The sequence below is a fragment of the Girardinichthys multiradiatus genome, chromosome 14, assembly GCF_021462225.1.
Source record: "Girardinichthys multiradiatus isolate DD_20200921_A chromosome 14, DD_fGirMul_XY1, whole genome shotgun sequence".
In the NCBI taxonomy this organism is placed as follows: domain Eukaryota; kingdom Metazoa; phylum Chordata; class Actinopteri; order Cyprinodontiformes; family Goodeidae; genus Girardinichthys; species Girardinichthys multiradiatus.
Genome location: NC_061807.1, coordinates 37245800 through 37261282, shown reverse-complemented (window position 1 = coordinate 37261282; position 15483 = coordinate 37245800). Strand labels below are relative to the sequence as shown.

General features: G+C 38.3%; 1 protein-coding gene across 1 annotated transcript; it reads right to left on the bottom strand.

Annotated features, from left to right (window-relative positions):
* Positions 1-6394: 6394 nt before the first annotated feature.
* On the bottom strand, positions 6395-10020 carry LOC124880854 (putative ferric-chelate reductase 1). Its single transcript, XM_047386235.1, has 7 exons — positions 9889-10020; positions 9000-9286; positions 8688-8879; positions 8473-8568; positions 8224-8359; positions 7959-8105; positions 6395-7204 (listed from the first exon to the last, which is right to left on the bottom strand). The coding sequence occupies exons 2-7, from the start codon at positions 9282-9284 to the stop codon at positions 7161-7163; spliced, it is 900 nt and encodes a 299-aa protein (XP_047242191.1). The 5' UTR covers positions 9285-9286; positions 9889-10020; the 3' UTR covers positions 6395-7160.
* Between the last annotated feature and the right edge of the window lie 5463 nt (positions 10021-15483).

Genomic DNA, 15483 nt, shown 5'->3' with positions numbered 1-15483 from the left:
ATCTGTTAATCTGCCCAAAACCCAACCTCTGAACCTGTTGAGGGAATTTTGTCCAAGGGCGAAGTTTGAAGAAGATATCCGTCGTGAACAAAGAGTTAGCTTCCCGCTAACTTCTTCAGTTTCTTCCGATCCGAAGGTGCGTTTGTTCTGTGAACAAAGGTTAGCTTCCTGCTAACTTCCTCAGTTTCTCCCGATCAGAAGGTGACCAGCTGTTCGTTACCGTAACACGGTTGCGGCCGTCGTCTTTCCCCCAGACTCGGCTTGTCGAAACAGCTTCTCCACCGGCTTCTCTCAGAACACCGTTTGCTTCTGTGGGGCCTTGAAGAGAAAATGTAAGCAACTCTTACACCTTAATTTCCCCGTTCATGAATGAAAATACCGGATACACAGACAGTATTTCATTCTACTTAACTTTTGCAAATAATCGGTGATCGGTCCTTGGATCCAGTTGAATTTATGTCTTTTTGCCAGCAAAAGACATTCCCTCCCTCTGGGAGGCCGTATGGAAGAGAAAGACTTGTGGAAAGGTGGGGCTTTTATTTGGGTATTGACGCCACAGGAAGTCCGCAGTTACCCCCTTTCCTGACTGTGCTGGAAGAAGTTTAATGCACTTTATTTTGAAAGGTTCCGGGAAAGTATGTACCGGAGTTTTAGTGTTAAAAACCCATGGCTCTGCGGTCCCAACACATCCAATATTTAATTGAAAAGAACAAAGTATGTGTACATTTTTGGGGATACTAGGCATAAAGATGATCTCGTACGTTTACCTTAATAAAAGAAGAGCATCTAATTCCATGGATATGATGGGTTGAATGTTTCATAGGTTCTTGCACTTGAGTATAAAATTTAGTCCATTATAACCAACAATAATGGGGAGAACAAAAAAAGGTCTATGAATAAAAGTTTGTTTTGAACTTAACCTTTTCTATTTGTAATAGATTTCATTATGTCTGTAATTTTTTATTAAGCCCCATAGTAGTAAAATTATGTAATTGTCTATCTTCATCAACTGTGGGCTGTACAAGGGGACAAAGATTAGTCAGTCAGTCATTTTCTACCGCTTATTCCATAGTGGGTCGTGGGGGTGCTATCTCCAGCAGTTTATGGGCGACAGGCAGGGTACACCCTGGACAGGTCGCCAGTCCGGGAGAAAAATCAACATTTTACAATTACAGTTGAAAGGCACAAAATCACTCAGACCACATATGGCCTGCAGGCTGCATTTTGGATATCCTGGCTATATAAACTATTTCATTATGTCTAGGGGGATATTCAGTGAAAATAGGCAATTGGTGGGACTTAGAAAAAAAATATTGTATGCCATCTTGTTAGATTAATATCTAAAATTATTAGAAGTTAATTCAATTCAGTTTTATTCATATAATGCCAATTAACAAAACACATCTCAATGTCAATACAAAGTCAATTCAATCGAATCTTAAGAAGTTAGACTTTATACTAGTATTTTACACAGCATTCGGTTAAAGTAACATGTTCTGCATTTTCCTTCATCACCATCCCAGCGATCTGAACAGCTGAGCTCACTTATTAAACTAATAACTGCGCCAATTAACTTTGCAAATTGTACCAGTTCAAAGAAACTAATTATTTCTTGTATTTGTAGAATTTGAGGACTCAAATTAAAGAGTAAGATTTAAACAGATCAGAAATATACTGAGGAGATTTTCTAATACATACTGGATCTGATCAACCAAAGCTTCCAATTGCTCAACATTGTAATTTTAGTGTTTCAGGTGACTCATGCTTCAACACAGCAATATTTAAAGTAGCTAATGGTCTTTTCTCTAATACAGTAAAGTGTCTCTGATTTACTGGAATTCCTCGGACGCATATTTGCACATGTAAATACGGTAGACCTAATCCTTCATTTGCACAAATCTGTATTTTTCTCTGAATAATTCATTTACATCTTAGCTTTTTTTTTTTGTTTATTCATTTTGTTTTTCTCGATATCACATGGTATAATTATTTTTTCTATACTTTTATGTGTGTTTGTATCACTTTTTATTGCTGAAGTTGCTGTTGTGACAAGTGAATTTCTCCAAGAGGGATCAATGAAGTTCTTATTTTACTTATCTGAGCCTGACCATGCAGAGCACTGACAGCTTAAATTAAGTTGTTAAAATGAAATCTAAAATTAACAAGTAACCATTAGTTAGTTCAAGTTAGAAGTGTAGCAGCAGCATATTTGATCTTCTGAAGATGGTCAAAAAAACCCCGCATTACTGTTATATAAACGAGAAGAAATAAATGCATCTCCAGTTCATGTTTTGACATCCACCTATTTTGATATATTTCTGAAGTAATAAAAACAGTTTCAAACCAGTTGTTTGGAATGGTGTGTAGAGTGCTTCAAGTGATACTGAATGTTTAGAAATTACACCAAGTAATAAGTAACAAGTTCCTAAGGTCTCACTTGACAGCTGAGTCAAGAGGAAGGTCATTGGTTGTATGTGTTTGCCCATATTAATCCCAGGTAAAAAACCCAAGTGGGTCCTACAAGTGTTTCCCATTTTGATCCAATTTAAACATTTCCCATTTTTGACCTAGCTAGGACCTACATTTTGTGCATACCTGGGTTTACCCATATGGGTTTAGTTTGATTAACCAAGGTGTGCCCCATATATACAAACAATCTTAAGCCCATGTAAAATGTTGGCCCATATTATATTAACATCCAATTGGGGCCCACATAAGCAAGTTTTCAAGGTCTGACTTGTATTTGCCCATGCGTGAACCACATAGTTTGACCAGGTGGGCCCTGTGTCATCAGTAATAAAAACATATCTTGATTATCCAACTTTGCCCCACCTGTAGCCCACAACAACAGCTTATCCCTAAATCACTGTGCTTGCCCAAGTCGATCCCAGGTAAAGAAATCCAGGTGGGTCCTACATGTGTTTCAGATTTTGAACTGACTTAAGCATTTCCCATCTTTGACCCAGCTAGGGCCTACAATGGGTGGCCACTTTGGTTTGCGTTTATGGGTTTAATGTGAGAAAATCAAGTGGGCCCCATACAGAAAGCCCAGTTTGAGCCCATGCCCAGATTGTACCCATCCAACCCGAGCATATCCCAGGTGGGGCCCATATATACATGTTGGCTTGGCAGGACCTTCTTGCTGCAAGGCAACAGTGCTACCAACTGCGCCACCGTATATATATATATATATATATACAGGTCCTTCTCAAAATATTAGCATATTGTGATAAAGTTCATTATTTTCCATAATGTCATGATGAAACTTCAACATTCATATAGTTTAGATTCATTGCACACTAACTGAAATATTTCAGGTCTCTTATTGTCTTAATACGGATGATTTTGGCATACAGCTCATGAAAACCCAAAATTCCTATCTCACAAAATTAGCATATCATTAAAAGGGTCTCTAAACGAGCTATGAACCTAATCATCTGAATCAACGAGTTAACTCTAAACACCTGCAAAAGATTCCTGAGGCCTTTAAAACTCCCAGCCTGGTTCATCACTCAAAACCCCAATCATGGGTAAGACTGCCGACCTGACTGCTGTCCAGAAGGCCACTATTGACACCCTCAAGCAAGAGGGTAAGATACAGAAAGAAATTTCTGAACGAATAGGCTGTTCCCAGAGTGCTGTATCAAGGCACCTCAGTGGGAAGTCTGTGGGAAGGAAAAAGTGTGGCAGAAAACGCTGCACAACGAGAAGAGGTGACCGGACCCTGAGGAAGATTGTAGAGAAGGGCCGATTCCAGACCTTGGAGGACCTGCGGAAGCAGTGGACTGAGTCTGGAGTAGAAACATCCAGAGCCACCGTGCACAGGCGTGTGCAGGAAATGGGCTACAGGTGCCGCATTCCCAAGGTCAAGCCACTTTTGAACCAGAAACAGCGGCAGAAGCGCCTGACCTGGGCTACAGAGAAGCAGCACTGGACTGTTGCTCAGTGGTCCAAAGTACTTTTTTCGGATGAAAGCAAATTCTGCATGTCATTCGGAAATCAAGGTGCCAGAGTCTGGAGGAAGACTGGGGAGAAGGAAATGCCAAAATGCCAGAAGTCCAGTGTCAAGTACCCACAGTCAGTGATGGTCTGGGGTGCTGTGTCAGCTGCTGGTGTTGGTCCACTGTGTTTTATCAAGGGCAGGGTCAATGCAGCTAGCTATCAGAAGATTTTGGAGCACTTCATGCTTCCATCTGCTGAAAAGCTTTATGGAGTTGAAGATTTCATTTTTCAGCACGACCTGCCAAAACCACTGGTAAATGGTTTACTGACCATGGTATCACTGTGCTCAATTGGCCTGCCAACTCTCCTGACCTGAACCCCATAGAGAATCTGTGGGATATTGTGAAGAGAACGTTGAGAGACTCAAGACCCAACACTCTGGATGAGCTAAAGGCCGCTATCGAAGCATCCTGGGCCTCCATAAGACCTCAGCAGTGCCACAGGCTGATTGCCTCCATGCCACGCCGCATTGAAGCAGTCATTTCTGCAAAAGGATTCCCGTCCATGTATTGAGTGCATAACTGTACATGATTATTTGAAGGTTGACATTTTTTGTATTAAAAACACTTTTCTTTTATTGGTCGGATGAAATATGCTAATTTTGTGAGATAGGAATTTTGGGTTTTCATGAGCTGTATGCCAAAATCATCCGTATTAAGACAATAAAAGACGTGAAATATTTCAGTTAGTGTGCAATGAATCTAAAATATATGAATGTTAAATTTTCATCATGACATTATAAATAATGAACTTTATCACAATATGCTAATATTTTGAGAAGGACCTGTATATATATATATATATATATATATATATATATATATAGTGCCTTGCGAAAGTACTCAGCCCCCTTGAACTGGTAAACCTCTTGGTAGATTTGCAGTGGTCTTATACTCCTTCCATTTCAATATGATTGCTTGCACAGTGCTCCTTGCCCAAATCCAGTTTTAAACTTCTCCATAACAGTATCTCGGACCTGCCTGGTGTGTTCCTTGGTCTTCATGATGCTCTCTGCGCTTTGAACAGAACCCTGAGACTATCACAGAGCAGGTGCATTTATACGGAGACTTGATTACACACAGGTGGATACTATTTATCATCATCAGTCATTTGGGACAACATTGGATCATTCAGAGATCCTCACTGAACTTCTGGAGTGAGTTTGCTGCACTGAAAGTAAAGGGGCCAAATAATATTGCACGCCCCACCTTTCAGTTTTTTATTTATTAAAAAAGTTTGACACATCCAATAAATTTCATTCCGCTTCACGATTGTGTCCCACTTGTTGTTGATTCTTCACAAAAAATTTGAATTTTATATCTTTATGTTTGAAGCCTGAAATGTGGCAAGAGGTTGAAAAGTTCAAGGGAGCCGAATATTTTCGTAAGGCACTATATATATATATATATATATATATATATATATATATATATATATATATATATATATATATATATATATATATATATATATATATATTGTTAAGAAGCACTAAGTTCTTCTTTAACCTCTTTACATTTGTTCCAGTTTGGGATTAATTGCAAGCACTATATATTCATATACTGTTGAATTGTTTGTTTACCATATGGGTGTGTCTTCTGTGGCAGCCATCCGACGTTCAGCTAAAGAGGAGGCCCGCCTCAAACCCACCTCTTATATAGGAAGTGAGCTGATGAGAGCAGGAGTTTCATTGGTTGAAATTGTGTAGAAAGTCAAAGTAATTTAAAAAATGATTTGACCCTTAAAATATGTATCTGTACACATACCAAGTTTGCTAAATGTTTTATTACTGATAAAGAATTGTTAATGTCTTCAATATCTATGTGAAAATTAACTTCTTTGTTTCTTTTCCCACTCTGGAAGACTGAGATGATTGGCTGTTTTGAAATAGGGTGGGGTCTGGAATGTATATAAGATGACTGCTGAATGTAGCAAGGGACTGACTGAAGGACTGCCATTTTGAGAAGAGTTGTGATGGCCTGAAAATTAAACAAAATCAGCTTGGTTTGCTGTACTGCAAAGCCAGAGTAATGTTTTCAATTCCACACCGACGCCTCTCAGTGTAACATATATATATTCCTTTCAACCAGCACTGGTTGCTTCTGCCTGTTCTGCTGTTTGCCTTTACTTTGGCTTTTTCCCTTTAACAGTCCCGTTATTCAATTCAATTCATAACACTTGAAAAAAAATTGGCTACGTCTGGCCAGTGGTGACAGTTCAGGACTCAGTTCAGGATTACAGGATAATGTGCATCAACCCAGCACCTGTGACAACACACCTTATCAATTTCCCTTGCTGAGAGTTCTCTCTGATTCCTCGGCCCTCTAAAGGGTTTTTAGATGGCATTTTTGAGTTTAGCTAAAAATTAAATAAAAAGACTGGACCAACCGACTCCTTCATAACACATCTTTATTTAACAATTGTGCAAATAAATTGACATAAAGTTTATTATAAAAAATATACTAAAATATTTATTAATTTGTGCAAATGTTTAAAGTACCTTCACCAATATTTGCTACCATTTCAAGCATCATTTCATCCCACTTGCATGTGCACACATCAGCCAGTAAAGGCTTCATAACGTAGGTACTGCTAAATAATTAACACTAACATTGCAACAAAGAATAAAAACTTTATAAAAGAAGACGAAATAAGAAAAGAAGATTTTAACATACACAGTAAAACAGGCTTCAAAAATAACCAGACCTTGAAACCTAAATGCTGTAACATACACTGACATATGCTGGTGAGAACCAATCCAAGTTGGTTTGTAACTCTTGAAAAAGTAAGTTCCTTTATAATTTATATTCCAGTAGAACACATTTTACATTCAATTTATACCACAGGTCAAAATTCCGGTAGTTTTGTTGGTAAATAATCATAGAACAACAACAATGATGGATTTGACATCATTCCTCTTTTAGTTTCAGAATCACAAATAGTTGCAAATTTGTCAATAAGCTGTGGTACAGAGATGTGAACAGTTTTTACCTTTTTACTTTAGATAATGGCGAGTTTGCATGAAATGAATCCTACCAAAACAAGAAGAACTGTGCATGTTAAACTCCATGTTAGACATTAGTGATCTGTATTTAGGAAGCGATGGACATCAATAAGGAAGTTATGCCTTTATTCAAGCATGGTGAAGGTCAGTTGCTTCACATTGCTGTGAAAGCCAGCATGCACACGGTGACCAGCAGAGCTATAGCGGAGAAGACAAAAACAAAAGCAAATTAAATGCTTGGTTGAGATTTTTTTGGTTTTTATCAAGAACTGGTAGATTCAAAGAACAACCAATAGAAATTGAATGCTGCACATATCTTTGGGAACATATTTCTTCTTGCGTATATAGAATCGTGAAAACGTTAGGACACCGTATTAATATTGATGTCTAAACTTTTTTATCTCTGGAATGGAAAGTGTTTTATATCTACATGTAAAGATAAAAAAGTAACCATGCTATACTCTTTAAAAAAGATCTAATCAAAAACTTCTCCCTGGGAAAACATTAGGACACCACACCTCCAATTAGATAGTCTGACCCCCTATGGTCAAAATAACATCCTTATTAACATTGCAGCAAACAAACTCTTCTTATCACTGCTGAGCAGCATTTTGTATGTTTTCATTATTGTTTTTACAATTTATACTTGATAATGAGCTTCAAGTATTTGAGGTTGGAAAGTCTTATCCTAATCTTAACCTCCTTCCATGTTTACCAGATTTAAGTCTGGACTCTGGCTGGGCTACTCCCAAACATCAATATAGTTTCTAACCAGATTAAGCTTAAAGTTAAAATTAATAATCTAAACAAAATGTTTTTGAAAAATTCTGTATCAAATTGTAGTCCTGATAGAAGCACACATGACCCTACTTCAGGTATTTTAACTGGTATTCATCTGTCATTCACAAGGGCACATCCCTATTTTCTACAGGCTTGGTTTTCAGAAACTTACCTGGCAAGAATGAACCATGTGTGGGTGTGACTGGAAAAGCAGAGGAAGTGGTGTTGCTGTTCAACAAATTTGTGATGTTGACAGTAGGGTCCGAGAGGTTCACGAGAGCTGTCAGTAGTCTGAAGTCTGGTTTTCCCGGTTTCCCATCTGAGAGAAGATGCAAAAACACAAAAAGATTTCTAACTGTAATACCAATGGCTTAGCCGAATAATCTCTAAATCTGGGTGACAGTTGAATTTTGCAAGTGCTTAAAGTGAATGCTCACTGGCATCTAAAGACCCGGTTAAAATTGACATGGCGAAAGCCGCTGCTCGGGTCGTTGTGTCTGGTAGTACAGCTGTAAATGTACAATGGATTTTGCCTCCGTTGACTGTGCCCCGCTGATTGCTTGAGTTCAACGACTGAAGAGAAAAGCATTTTAATTAACTGAAAATAAATCCATGATCCCCATGCAAAACTACAAAATTTATAAATATATCCCCAAACCTACTAATTAAGTGAAAGCCTAGCTCACCTCTGTGAAATTTAGCACAAAATTATTGAGGGTGGCAGTGAAGAATTTGACACCACCGTTGTTGTTCGCACAGATGTAGGCTCTGTGATTGCCAGCCTGTTGAAGAATATAACATGATTTCATTTTTCAAATATCTCTTCAAACTCAAACTATACTAATTGATCTGGTTTGGATTTCAAGATACTTTCATCTAAAACCATGAAAACATGAAATACCTGATTTGCAGCAGTTGAGAGACCAGCAGCAATGTAGCCTGCTGCCTGCCCTGAGAGCTCAAAGTCGAATGTTTGGTTGATTTTTTGCTTGACAGAAAGAAAATAGCAACTGTCTCCAGCAGCAGGATTGCACTCCGTGGGTTCAGCTGCACAGAGCTTTGTGGAACGACATCCTTGCCGAGAAATATTTGCCTGCAAGGGTGAAGACAGATGTTGATATAAATATTACACTTCAAAAAGTAATAAGTCATAATTTTTAATTTTCTCATTTTCTCTTCCCATTCTGTTAGCCAGTTTTTTACTATGCCTTACTTCAACTCCAGGGATGTTTTCTGATGCTGCTGTAGTTGTGGCAGTGCTGGTATTAGCTGATGCTGTTACATTGCTAACAGTTGTCACCATGGTTGTGCTGTTAGCTGGTGCCACAGTGCTTGCGTTGATAGATGCAGTCGTTATGGTTGCATTGTTAGTTACTGTCTCATTCAATGTCATGTTGGTAGAAGCTGTTGTATTGTTGGTTGCAGCTGCAGTACTGTGAGCCATGAATTCCAAGGATAGCAGCACCAACAGAACACTGAGTATCAGTCCTTTATCCATGCCTTCAGAAAAGAGTAAGATAAGTTAGTTAAGTGATACAATAGGAAATTTAGCTTCAGTTAGATGTGAGACAAGAAGATCTCCAAAAGGTTATTTACCTTTGCTAGATCTTAAAACAAATATTTAAAATAAGTTAATATTATTCTCATTATAGATGAATATTTTGATGGAATGACTTTACAAAAATCCCTGTAATTAGATACGAGGGTCATGCCTTAAATATTTTGTTATGGTAATAAAATGCTAGCTTTAACCCAATTTGATACAATATTTAATACAGTAAATTCAATATTTACATTAATAACTTCAAAGGATTACATTAAAATATATATTTTTTTACAACAACAAAATAAGTCTAAAATATATTCCCACCATAAAGAAATAACATCTATGTGTATTGTAGAAAATACACAAATACTAAACGTTGAATTTTTACTATTTCATATATCTACAGAACTTCAAATTAGTTGTAAAATGAACTTCCTTTAATAATTATAAACATCTAACAAGAACAACTCTTCATAAATAGTCATTTTTTTGTATAATATTAGAGTTACATCATGAAAATAATTTTGAAATGGACAGTGATTTTGCATGTACTTACCTGTAGATTTTGTTCTTAATGCAAAAGATAGTTCCTTAGATAGAATATCTCGTGTATGTTATGTTAAATCTCCAGGTATGACTCGCAGGTGGACTGTTTCTGATGTTCTGTGATGCCCAGGTATATCTGTGACACCTGTTATCTCTGTCACTATTTAAGTTTTAGAGGAAGGGAGGAGCTATTACAAAAGACAATGAAAAGGGTGAAACAACTGGTTAGAGGTGTGGTATGTTAGTGAATTTACGTTCCTCAGGGCTCCCAATGACCGAAACACAGATTAAATTGCGTCACAAATTATAACAAGCAAAGAATGAGTTTTTACCTTATCTGATTCCACAGCCATGCAGTATTCACATACTTTCTAGGTGACTCAAACTCTTTCTTAATGTTGTATGTCAAGAAATCTTAAACCTAGAAATAGGTTTTACCTATTGTTAGGTCACCTTTATTTGATCTAAAAACATGTTTAAAAAAACAACACCCTATGTCTGTAGTAGGATTTTAGCATTTAAAACAATTTAGATTTTACTTGGTGTTAAAGTGTTTTAAGACTTGTTTCAAGTGCACAGAACCATACACAATGCTGCACCATGTCCTTATTTGTTTAACATAGTTTAAGTAAAAATTTGGGAACAAACTCAAAACCATACATCTGTACAAAAATATGTAAAATTATGGAACTGAAAGAGGAAGCACCTTAAAACAATAAACATGACTGTATATAGAGCCAATCAGAGGTGTAGAGTTCGACTTGATGACTTGACTCGAGTCAGACTCGAGTCACAGATTTGATGACTTGAGACTTCACTTGGTTATATTAGAAAATATTTGCGAATTGACTTTGACTTGAGTAAATAATAGTAAAAATAAAATATTTATCTGCATCGTCACATCATTAAGGTTTTCCTCCAAATCCCCCCAAATCATAAATGCCTCATGATTTCTAGCAGTGCTGAAGCATTTTTTTTTTGTGTGTTGACAGGTTTAAAGAAGAATACTGTAGTTCTATAAATACAACCACACGTTGTTCCAATGATTATAAGTTTGATTAGAAACACTGGGAAGGGATTTTCTGGTTTCTCTTACTTGTGTTTTGAATTATGACACTAGCATGTAAATTATGCTTTTATTGAATTGACAATTAAATAATGTTTTATGATTGCTTTCATTTGCTTTCATTTTCTTCTGCTACATAATATTTAGTCTTGTAAGGCTGTTGGCTTAGGAAGCCTTTCTTAGCTACCAACAAACAAAAAGTAGGGCACACCCTGAACAGATTGCTGAAAGTCACTGACTCAATGTAGTCTGCTGGGTTTTCTTAGATAGAAAGCTTTGTAACCAATTTGAATAATAAACTCGATAAATAAATTTGACTGCATTGTTTGATAACTAGGTTTAATTGGAATGTGTGTACTTGACTTGGAATTTGTATGATTGGATTAAATTGACTTTGTAAAGTGTTTTGATACTACATGTGTTGTGAATTAGTGCTATATTAATAAACTGAATTGAATAGAATAGAATTGAATTGATTTGAATTGAATTGAATTGAATAGATTGCAAAACGCTGCCAGGCCTTTGCAGGGCTGAAAGCCTTCAAGAAAGAATTTCAACATTTATAGAAAGCCTTTGTTTAGATGCTTTGTGATTTAAAATAAAAACGTTTTTTTAGTTTTTTGTGTGTATAGTGTTTAAGAGATAGCTCATTATGACTTGCTACTGACTTAACATTTGCAACATAGGACTGGAACTTGAGAGTTGTTAGTTCTGACTTTTGACTTGACTTGAGACTTGATTATAAAGACTTGAGGCTTACTTGTGACTTGGGAAGAAATGACTTGGTCCCACCTCAACAGCCAATTCACCACAAAAATCATCTTGGGAAAGGCAATATTCAGTCACTGTTGTATAGGTGGAAACATATATCTAGCTAACAAGATTAAAACCAATTGGTTATAGTAGTCTCACAATACAAGATGACAGCTAAAATACCATTTTGTATGGAGGCAATGTTTGAGTTTTTATAATTTTTGTATGTAATGTGTCAATTATTTTTACTTGGAATGGAATAGAATCTTTATAAAATTAACTCTCAAAAGACTGGGCTCAAATGCCTTGGGTTTGATGCCTGCTTGTAACAGCTGGTCCTCCCTGGTAACCCCCAGCTCCCAATTCATACTGCACAACAGTTTAGTTGCTCGGGCTGCCACATTTCATGTGGACCAGCCCTATCATTGCTCCTATTGCGGTTAAGTGAGGCCCCAGCAGTGGTTTAACAGATTCTCAAGATAGCATTACAATTTGTGCTTAATATAAAAATTGTATTACTTCCAAATTAAGATAAACTGAAAGAAACAACTTCATAGCTACAAGCTATTTTGTTTTGATATAGGTATTAAAAGATCATGTTTATCTGACTGACAGTTGTTTGGGAAACTTCGTTCCAAAATTGGTCAGTACTGTTGTGAGGTAAGAGGTTTAATGCAAAACACTGGCATTCATGTGTGCTACAGATATATTTTTTCACAGACCTGTCAAAACACTTTTTGCCTCAGGATGTCACAACAAAACAGCAATGTACTTGCACAGAATTTCATATTCAAAAAACCATATATGTCAATGCTAAAACCGGTTTGCCAGTGGCAGTGCAAGATGTCATGCATTTTTCATGGGCCCATTGTGTCCTTTGTGTTCTAACACCAGGTTTCTAAGACAGGCAAGTTTAGACAACTTTGAACCACACCTTTTTACAAAGGACGGTGGACTTGCAAATAGTGTTTGTGTTGTTCTTATTTTAGAACATCTGATATGTTTTGTATGTCTTGTTATTGTGTTTTTTACTTTTGGTTGGATTATTTTAGTGATATTCTGTTTGGCTTTTTTATGTTTGGATTTTGTCTTCCTGGCCTTAGGGTCTCCAAGTATTTACTTGTGTTTAGTTATTATCCCTAATCATCCTCCCCCAGTTGCCCTCAGATTCTGATTCCTGACAGCAGTTCCACATCAGCTCAATCACTCCACAGTATATACAGGTCCTTCTAAAAAAATTAGCATATTGTGATAAAGTTCATTATTTTCTATAATGTCATGATGAAAATTTAATATTCATATATTTTAGATTCATTGCACACTAACTGAAATATTTCAGGTCTTTCATTGTCTTAATACGGATGATTTTGGCATACAGCTCATGAAAACCCAAAATTCTTATCTCACAAAAGTAGCATATTTCATCCGACCAATAAAAGAAAAGTGTTTTTAATACAAAAAACATCAACCTTCAAATAATCATGTACAGTTATGCACTCAATACTTGGTCGGGAATTCTTTTGCAGAAATGACTGCTTCAATGCGGCGTGGCATGGAGGCAATCAGCCTGTGGCACTGCTGAGGTCTTATGGAGGCCCAGGATGCTTCGATAGCAGCCTTTAGCTCATCCAGAGTGTTGGGTCTTGAGTCTCTCAACGTTCTCTTCACAATATCCCACAGATTCTCTATGGGGTTCAGGTCAGGAGAGTTGGCAGGCCAATTGAGCACAGTGATACCATGGTCAGTAAACCATTTACCAGTGGTTTTGGCACTGTGAGCAGGTGCCAGGTCGTGCTGAAAAATGAAATCTTCATCTCCATAAAGCTTTTCAGCAGATGGAAGCATGAAGTGCTCATACATCTCCTGATAGCTAGCTGCATTGACCCTGCCCTTGATAAAACACAGTGGACCAACACCAGCAGCTGACACGGCACCCCAGACCATCACTGACTGTGGGTACTTGACACTGGACTTCTGACATTTTGGCATTTCCTTCTTCCCAGTCTTCCTCCAGACTCTGGCACCTTGATTTCCGAATGACATGCAGAATTTGCTTTCATCCGAAAAAAGTACTTTGGACCACTGAGCAACAGTCCAGTGCTGCTTCTCTGTAGCCCAGGTCAGGCGCTTCTGCCGCTGTTTCTGGTTCAAAAGTGGCTTGACCTGGGGAATGCGGCACCTGTAGCCCATTTCCTGCACACGCCTGTGCACGGTGGCTCTGGATGTTTCTACTCCAGACTCAGTCCACTGCTTCCACAGGTCCCCCAAGCTCTGGAATCGGCCCTTCTCCACAATCTTCCTCAGGGTCCGGTCACCTCTTCTCGTTGTGCAGCATTTTCTGCCACACTTTTTCCTTCCCACAGACTTCCCACTGAGGCGCCTTGATACAGCACTCTGGGAACAGCCTATTTGTTCAGAAATGTCTTTCTGTGTCTTACCCTCTTGCTTGAGGGTGTCAATAGTGGCCTTCTGGACAGCAGTCAGGTCGGCAGTTTTACCCATGATTGGGGTTTTGAGTGATGAACCAGGCTGGGAGTTTTAAAGGCCTCAGGAATCTTTTGCAGGTGTTTAGAGTTAACTCGTTGATTTCAGTTTTATATGTCTGATCCCTGTTTGCTCCCAGTCATCCTTAATGCTTCCTGTATTCTCCCTCTTGGTTCCAATTGTTTGTGGTCTCGTTTTCAACGGATCACCTGTTTTGCCTGCAATTTTGGAAGATTTTATCATGTTTTAATTAAATTAAAAGACATTTACTCAAACCTGCCAGCTTGCTCGTATTTCTTTCAATATGGTCAGTTCATGACAGAAGGATCTGACCAACATGGGATGAGCAGATGAAGTACCTGGTGAGACTTGCATAGAGAGTCTTGTTGGTGGAACAAGAGCCCCCAGTCTGCCACTCTCCACCACGGCACCTGCTGCTATTGCAGTGCATGCCACACTCCTGATTAATCAGGCTTTCAAGTGTATCTGTTACAACTTGAACAGTTCTACAGATCAAACCAGAGTCCCAGCACCTACAGCCTGCTCCACACTACCATGCCCTGTCATCTTACTGAGAGTCATGAGAATAACAACACAGATGCTGCTACTACCATCATGCCTTACCACCTTACTCTTACTCAATGCCCTAATATCTTTCTCCAATGGTCCAGATGTTGCTACACACCCTTATCAGAGCAGTAATCTTTTCTCATCATGTCCACCCAAAGTTTGGTTTGTGTCATCTGCACCCAGCTACCATCGTCTTCATTTGCAGAGGCCCCACCAGCTGCCACAATCAGGGCCAAGCCCCTTCTTGTCTCTAGTATTATCTCCATCATCATCTTCAGTCATCTCTTTTGTCACTAGAGTCACCTCTTCTCCTTGAGCCACCTCGACACTTTGAGTTACCTCTTTGATTTCTGTCAAAACAAGTTTTCTGGGCCACAACCTTATCTCAAGCCTCCTCTACCTCAAACCAAAAGGGTACAAGGATAACCTGCTACTGGAACTTCATGTGCTCAAAGAAGAGGTCAAAGATGACACGCCTATGATATTCTCAAAGTTCCCAGAAGGTATTAAGGATTAAGAATTGCACGCCTCTCAAAGATCCTCTCTCTCCCAAACTGGATGATCTGCTTCTCCAAGCTCCTCAGGTTGACACATTTCTGAGTGGTTTAAGTCAGATTTTGGATGAAGCACCTTAGACCTGGTCCTGTGTTCTCTAGTAGTCGGAGGCTGGACTGTCTTGGTTAGTGGAGATGAAAATCCATCGACTAGAAGTGAATGTGGAGGTGAATATGG